Here is a 9,248-nt window from a genome sequence, read left to right as displayed (position 1 = left end):
ACCTATGCATGGAGTGAAAAATTCGTAGAAAAACGTAGTTGTGTAATGTGTGGTAACCAATAAAATTATGTAAACCTTAATATTACCTATATATAGTGCTGTAATAATAAAAATATTTATTCAGAAGCACAAACGAGTTATTTTTGTTCTGAATGTGTTTTAGTTAGAGGCTGCGAGTCTGAGAAACAAGTAATAATTCATTACAAGTAGCATTGCAGTGGACATGTATTTTATTTAAATAAAATATGTACGCAGTTCACGTGAATAATAAATTAACATAACAAATAAAAACATTTTATTACAGATGTGAAAACATTTCTCAAACGGTAATAACACAATATAATAGTAAAATACGATAGTAATTAAATTATAATAATCGGTATGGTTTTACATTTTGAAATAATGCTCGTCACAAAATATATGATTTCGGTTTTTCGTTTACATACTGCATCGGTGTTTTCATACTGTACGGTAATGACTATAATAACTAATATCTTACTAATAACATAACATAAAATTATTGTATAGATTCGCGTATTATAAATCACAATTCATAGTATAAAAATTTGAATGAAAAAACGACATTTTTGTATAATTGTATAATAATATTATAGGTACAGTCTATAATACCATATGACACTACGCGTTTACCACTTTAAGACACACACGTATTTTGGATGAAAAGAAAAAATCCAGAAAGAAAATGTGTGGGGTGCACCGGTGTATTCCGACGTCTGATGTTACCATATACGTGGTCAGTGTGTGGGAATAGTGTACGCGATGTGTTATATGTGTACAATATAATAATATATTATAATATGAATGGTAGTCGTACGCGGTTAATGATCTGAACATCCACATGCGTATTTAAGTCCAATGGCATATTGTGTAGGTACATATGGCAATAAGGCGCCAATTTCGTAGATGACGTGTGTAGACGCGTATCTGAAACGTATGATGTATAACTTAACAGTTGTATAATATAAATATCGCACAGTAAATAAAATAATATAAATCACCAAAGACACGATATAAACAGAACACAAATTGATTGCTCTACGGTAGCCGAGCATCTGGTTTATATTTTCAAGCCGGCTACTCTGTGTATAATATAGATTATACTGGACCCGAGAATATTATAGACGAATAGGTTAGGTAGGTGTATTGTGTATGCCTAAGCGTTTATATTAATATATTCACTTTTTACCATGCGAACGTACATAATATAGATAGGATGACGGGCAGCTATATTATATATTATTGATGAGAAGTCATTTGCAGTTTGCACACGTTTTATTTGTATTCTATATATATATATTATTTTATGTTTAGTCAAACATATAGGTAGGGCGGGCGAGGACTAAAAATCATTTACAATATTTTAAAGAATCAAAAGTAATATTAAAATCGAAAATGTTTGTGAATGATATTATTCAAAGTTCATATTGAAATTGAAAACAATTTTAATCGATATAATACGTAATATTATCAAAGTATTAATCGTTTTATAATTTTTGTAAATAGATTGATTTTAAATCAAATTAAAATCTAAAATTATTCAACAGCCAACAGGTCCGATGATACATTGCTAGGTACCTAATATGTTATTTTTTGAAATATAAAGCAATATAGAATGATTATACTAATTTATTAGTTCAAATCTAGCTAATCAAAATTGAAAATAATATAACAATATGTCAATATTATATAAGAAAATAAATGTAAAAGTGGTATTTAAAACTGAAACTAAAATAAAATAAAAATAAAAAAAATAACAGGACACAATTAGATCGATGCTGTGAAATGATATAAAATCATAAAATTATAATAAATATAACATTTTTATTAAATTGAAATAAAAAAAATACCTATTATAAAAATTGGGAAATTTTACTTTAATTTCAAGGCCTGTCGAGCCGTAATCGAGTGGCAAAGTTATGAACTCTTTTTGGGAACTTGCAATGTCTATTGGCTACACATTTACATTTTCACACTACTCCGTGGCACAATAATTATGTGTCGTACTTTACGGAGGACACTAAAAAAGGAAATGGACGAATGGTACATACTGTGAATTTATTATGACGATGGGCGACGAATCACAATATATTATTTACATCATCACCAAGCGTTGTAATTGACGTAATAATAATAGTGTCTACATAATTAATACATTAACAAATTCGGCGCTTATTATTTTACGACTATTGGAATAATATCATATCGACATTTTGCGACGAAGATATTTTCGTCAGTCGTTTTGTAGGTTAAAATTGCGTAGGATGCAAAATATATTTAATTGTTTTTATTATTCATGCGGTTTTACCACTTACTCATGTGTACCAAGTATACGGAGTGATCAATTTAACGTAAGTCGCTTAACAATTATTTACTTTACCTACTATATTATTATTTAATCAAATAATATTTTTTTATACTATATATATTTTTATCGTTATGTAACAAAATGCAGTTTTAATTCTTTTTTTGAGCCATAATGTTTTTTTGGGTACTTTGATACATAAAAATCGAATTTGGATGAGTAGATAATAGGTTATGAGTATTTAAATTTTAGCTAAACGAAAAATGCTATAGTCAACTACTCCGGTCGTCATAAATTTCAATACTTATAATATTTTAAGAAACTACTTGTCTATATTTTTTTATATCGAAATACTCCGAATAATATTCTGCTTTGGGATATGAAAATACCTTATGTATTTTTGGCAACAAGTTAAAATTATGTTGGAGAAATATTTTCACAAATGTTAGTATCTTCTGAAATATGTGTGTTTTACGTTAAATGGATGTATACATGTGTGGTGTGAGCTTTGGCTTTTAGACAGGTTCTAGGCCTCCCCCCTTTCCCCATTCCATTATGGATGTGGTTTTATACTCACATATACAACAAACGGAGTGCAAGTAACTGGACGGCTCTGTTCACCACAGGTCGTGATCGGAATACAGCGGCTTGTGGTAGGGTAAAGGCAGGGCGGGATACGGCCGGCGGACCGCGACCGGGTATGGGTGTGGTACTGGGACGCCGACGTGCTTGATTAGTGGTACGGCATACGGCTGGGGCACGGGCACCGGGTACGGCCTGTCCACGTGCACGGGGTAAGGCCTATCGACAGACACGGGATACGGCTTGGGCACGGCCACCGGGTACGGTCTTGGCACCTCGACCGGGTACGGTGCGGCCACCGGATACGGGACGTGCTTCTCGACGGTCACCGGGTATGGTTGTGGTACAGGCACGCTCTTGGTAATTGTAGTGGCAGTGTGCACGTGCGTGGGGTAGTGGCGTGGTGCATAACCATAGCCGCCGTAACTGGCCCCTCCGTAACCATACCCTCCGTAACCGGCCCCGATGGCGCTACCCAGCCCGTAACCACCAAGCGTGCCGTAGCTCAGGCCCTCGTCGTAGAATCCACCGCCACCGCCGTATCCCAGGCCCCATGCGCCGCGTTTCTGCTTGCCGTCCGCCTTGTGGTCCTTGTCGCCGGCCCGAGACTTGTCGATCGACGACTCGGTGGTGCACGTGGCCAACGTCACCGAAACGGCCAACAACAAAGCAATCTGAAATATTCCGGCAGTGAGTATCACATAATAACACAATAATAAATTATTATCAGATAAAATAATATTTTAATATTAGTTGTATCCTTATATTAAACGTATGCAACGGAACTGTACTTGAATTGCCTATACAATACGCCGTCTATAAAATTATTTAAATAAACTAATAAAAGTATTTATAACCAATGATATTACCTATACAAAAATTTAAAACAAAGCAAGATAAAGTCAAAAAAAATTAAGTATCTGTATAATTTTATATTTATACATTTTAACAAAGCTCGAAAAAATCACGCAAATTATTTTGTAGTGGAATATGTAACAGCATTTTCAATTTTAGTTGTTAATAATTGAATACTTATAATACATACCTAAAAGGTTCCTCATAAGTTGCTGTTTTAGAAATTTAAAATAATTAAAAAATATAAGATGCAGAGGTTTTTTTAGGGATATTTGAAGTTAAAATGTTAACAAAAACGATTTTAATTATTTTGTTGTAATTATTCAAAATATATTAATCGTTGGAACTTAAAACTTTTTGATATTATTATTTATACATACAATGACATTTTCAAAATATTTAGAAAAATTTTAGATTTACCGTGAACCTATAGTTTTACGGTAAGTTGGTATTGATTTATATAAGGTAACAGCTAAGTAATAGTATATGACGTTATATTTTATATAGTATAATATGCAATTTGTTTTTAACAAAAATTAGTTCAACCTACCATATTTCTAATAGAAAATAAATTACTAATAGTAATTCTAAGTAGTTAACAATAACTAAGTATAATATCCATAATAAATTACTAATTGTAGCTGACAAAATATTGTCCCACTCTGAATCATATTTCGTACCTATGCAATGATTTATGAACTCAAATTCAACACATCCGTTACAGTGAACTACTTAATAACGAGATACACTCAAAGCCTATGATATATAGCAATGTGACTTCTCTGTTTTATTTATAATATATAACGTATGTAACGTTTTAACATATTGTTATGGCAAAATTAGTTTTTTTCATTTTGACTATAATTAACACTTTAACAAGCAAACTAAATGTATCGTATTGTTGTATGTCGTGCAACCTTAGAATACTTGAGGGGCCAATAGGAATTAGTTGTTTTAAATTTTCCGCAATTCTATAAAATTGAAAAATTATATTTTATTTTTTAGTTGACACCTTAATTTTATAATACTCTTCTACTAATGTACTACCCGATACTTTTTGAAAAGGGGTTCATATAGTGTATTATATTAACAAAAATAACTTCACAAGAAAAATTCTAAGGCTTTACCGAATTATCGGATATTCTAGGTATTTTTTATCTGAGAGAAGAAGGCATCCTACAAGCCGCATTGAAATCCTATTTTTTAAATTTATTTCAAGTACTAGTATACATGTAATAATTTGTGAAAAAAAGCTTAAAATTGTCTTATTTTTTAAGACACCTTATAAAGTTTGAGATTAAAATATCGATAAACGGAGTTTAATGTGGCCTGTAAAATATTACCATCATTCATAAAAAATCAGGCGCCTTAATTGTTTGTCTTCAATTGAGATTTATATAATAAATATGGTATTTCTTTATTTTGTAGTTTCGTAATATTGCAAACATTATGTAAACTTCTTTATGATACATTGGTATGCCGTTATACGCTTACTATGTATATCAAATATATAGTCAAAATACGTAGATCTTTATTAGAAGAAAATATTATTTATGATGTAGTTTTTTAACACGTTTTTCCCGCCTGTCATCATTTGTAAGAAGCCAATATCGGTTAGGTATATAATGTAGTTTAGGTACGAATTGTAATTTTATATTATATTGTTATATATTTTTATACTGGCACTTTAAAATGTCTCCGGATGGCGGCTAAAATATCAGTATAATATTGATGTAGGTTATCAGATTTAGTCAATATTACGAAATACAACATTTTTTCGATCGTTTTATTTTAAAACTCAAATATTAATACATTTTATTATTGTATTAGTATTCGTAGAAAAATCGATATTGCTCAATAAATGGCATTGACCTACGCGAACATTCCAGTCCCGCGCAGCCATAGAGCGTGTTATATAACATTTGTTTATGCAAAATACTATTATAGACACCGTCACGCCATATTATAATTTATACGTATGTCGTATATGTGGTCCGGAGTTCGATAGTATAATAATAAAATTATGTGTCGAACAATTCCATAATATTATGTACAATCGTGTGTCTGGAAAAAAATATCGAGCTATATATACCTATATAAGTGTGCAAGACCGATACAATATTATTATTATTAGGTATAATATTATTATAATTTAGAGAAATGAAACCGTATGGAATTTTCGTAGTAAAAGTATGTGCGATTCCGGCGATGAATACTAATCTAAATTGACGTTGTGTAACCGATTTCCTGATGACCGAATCGTAACATGCAAACGCTTCTTGGACACCAACCAAGTTTCACACCCGAATTATGTATATTATGGTTGCGACAAGGAATCACGTAGTATATCTAGGTATTATATTTCGGACATCGGATTTAGGCGCACGCAACAGATTCCTCGTTTATGCGTACGCGCTTAATATTAATCATAAAAATGCAGATAATAACAATAGTATAATAATATGATATTCGGTGTAACGTTTTGTGACCGAAATAGTACATAGCAAAAAATATTTTTATGGGTATAGTACGATGTGTTTTATACATATTAAACAATATTATTCGATTATGTTTATTACAACAACAACAAAAAACTAAAAACATGAGCAATATCTTCGACGGTAAGTTTAAAAAATATGATATTATGTGAGTATAAATAGGTATATTCAAATACTTTGTCTAAAAAACATGACGTGTTTTGGATAATTTTTGAAAGCGCGAGTGTTTATCTTTATCTTAACAATATAATAATATACAAAAAAGAAAGTCGATAACAATTACTATTTTAGCTACAATAATGTAATATTTTACATTTAGTAAGTGATCTCGTTGATGTATCATCACTAGACTAATATTTACTATGCAGAGTAATGCATGCAGAAATTTCTTCTCTGCCATCTATATACTCTATGTAGTATTTTTAATCACTCATTATCAGTGTGTTAATCCACCCTCGAAAAACCATGATTGTTTATACTTCATATAATATGTATTAAGTATTTGGTAATAATAGTGTAGGAACACATTTTTAACATTTTTTTTTTCGAAATAAACAATAATATATATATCAAACAATTTATTTAAAAAAATTGCTTATTGTAAAATCATTCAAGCTTTTCAAATAGATAAATTATATATTTTAATAAATTCTATTTAATCGAATTAAAAAGTATTGTATACCTATGGGCTATGATATATTATACGCAGTAGCTAGGTACAGGCGTAATTTACTAGATGTTTTATTAAATAAATACTAAATTAAATTGGTAAAATTCCTTTTTTATCTTTAAAATAATAGCCGGTTGATTAACACAATATGAATTCGCTCAGTTAATAAGATGTTGTGCGAAAATTCAAAATAAAATTAATGGAATGACGTTATTACGGTAGCTCATCGTGCATGTGCAATTAATTAATCATAAAATTTTAATTAAAATACTATTTTGATAGACGTGTTTTGGCTTAACAATAGAGCAATAACAGTACACCTTTAAATTAATAACGACCTAGCTACTGTTGACAGAAAACCGGTTTTTCTTCTCTAAGATCCATAGATAATATTATTTACATTGCACCTCAAAACAATGATTGTGCTAATCTGGGAGTATAAAATTAATTATGTATGATAAAAAAAAAACTTTTATTTTACTTCATTATTTCTGTTTGGTAAATCTATTATTTATTATGCAATATATAGTTTACCCTGGGTCTCCAAACAAGATTTTCTCAGTGTAGGTGCAGTATTTCTTTGTTAGAGAATATTAAGTTAATTAATAATTATGATAATCATTTTTTAAATGTTAAATGTTAAATGTTTGTTTGATACTTGAAAATTAATATGGTGAAATTAATTCTGCTGATTTTAAGAATTTATCTTTATTTTGTCTAATTCCTATTGAAATATTATATTGATGGATTTCAGTCAAATGTTTGTAAAATAACTATTTTCTTATTTTATTTTTAACGCGGAAATAATAATTAAAGTAAACTATATTGCATGAAAAAAAGCAATCATATATTCATAATATATACTTTTTTTAAATTTTTTATGAGTATTATATTATATTCGATAGAGTAAGTGTGGTTGTGTTTGTGTGTTTTTTTTTTTACAAAGTTAAGTTTATCAAATTAAGTCACCAATGAAACTTTACAATGATACTTATTACCTATACCTTCCTACAGAATGAAATGCTTTGTATTTTTGGGTTTGGTAGAACATCAAATATTTTGAATAATCCATTACTACCAACATTGTACCAATTCGTCATTAAAATATTCAAAATGTGTATATCTACAGATCATAATATAGGAAGTACTATTGTAGTATATTATATACACAATATTTACACACGATCAGGCCCCCACATCAAATTTTGGGTCCCTGTACTAAATGTTTTGAGGGCCCAATACAAAACTTTCAAAAAAATACAAGCCATTAAAGCGATATGGGTGTCCTATACACGATGTCTAGGTAATAAATGGTTAAAATAACAAAATTACTATAAAATAAGTATTCCCATAAAATTTTCAAAAATTACAAATACATTTCAACGGGCCTCTAAGACAGTACATCCCTTGCGGGGGCCCTGCACACGATTATTGATTACTATAATAACAGTATAACTGCTGTCTGTTAATAAACGAAATGTGGTGAATTCGTGGCTATAATATCTCACTGTGTCAATAGCGAATAAACTGTTTTTGCTTATATACCGATGTACGTTGGAGGTGTAAGGTGAATATAATAACTATTTATCATAACAATAATAACAACAATAACAATAATAATAATATGTATATTAACAGAATAATATTCGTCTAATAAATCGGTTACTTACCGCGTGATTCATCGCGTTTTTTTTAATTAGGACGGAAAACACTGTGCAGCTGAGATTTAAAAACGAACAATACACACGTGTACAACCCTTTGGCGTAAACAGCGTACCTATAACCAACGGACGGCTCAAGAGGTTTATTTATACGAGAAAACAGAAGCCGTGGCCCCACCACGTGCGAAACAACGATCGCGCCTTGGCAGAAATGCAGAAGCGATACACATAATAATAATAATATATACGATACATACACCCATATACGCAGGTACCTATACGAAATTATTTCCCACCCATAGGTTAGATTGTAAATATTTATGATTTTACGTATTCCATTTCTGTTCCCGTGTACAACAATATAAAATATATATCCTATCATGTTTATACGTCATGTTTTGTCCTGTAGCGTGGCATTGCCCGTGGTTTACCGGTTTGCATAGCGCACGCACGAATAAAATAAATTAACGAAAAAATGTCACCATACAAGTTTAATAAATAGTAACAAATCGTACGGAATTTAGCCGTTGTTATTAATTCATAGGCGCCATGTAGACACGTACTGAAGGGGTAATGTATGTTGTCACGTAGACACCCAGTGGCAGCACAGTTGTTTGAACACCCATTGAAATTTGTTTGGGGTGTTGAGCATCACGTAC

The 9,248-nt window shown here is 30.6% G+C and overlaps 1 protein-coding gene across 1 annotated transcript; it reads right to left on the bottom strand.

The window, feature by feature from the left end:
• Nucleotides 1-200: 200 nt before the first annotated feature.
• On the bottom strand, nucleotides 201-8,748 carry LOC132939624 (keratin, type II cytoskeletal 1-like). The gene is made up of 3 exons (XM_061006895.1): nucleotides 8,599-8,748; nucleotides 2,901-3,579; nucleotides 201-945 (listed from the first exon to the last, which is right to left on the bottom strand). Exons 1-2 carry the CDS (start codon nucleotides 8,608-8,610, stop codon nucleotides 2,941-2,943), a joined length of 651 nt encoding a protein of 216 aa, XP_060862878.1. The 5' UTR covers nucleotides 8,611-8,748; the 3' UTR covers nucleotides 201-945; nucleotides 2,901-2,940.
• Between the last annotated feature and the right edge of the window lie 500 nt (nucleotides 8,749-9,248).

This window comes from Metopolophium dirhodum, chromosome 2 (assembly GCF_019925205.1).
Source record: "Metopolophium dirhodum isolate CAU chromosome 2, ASM1992520v1, whole genome shotgun sequence".
Lineage (NCBI taxonomy): Eukaryota > Metazoa > Arthropoda > Insecta > Hemiptera > Aphididae > Metopolophium > Metopolophium dirhodum.
This window is presented reverse-complemented; position numbering and strand designations above follow the sequence as displayed.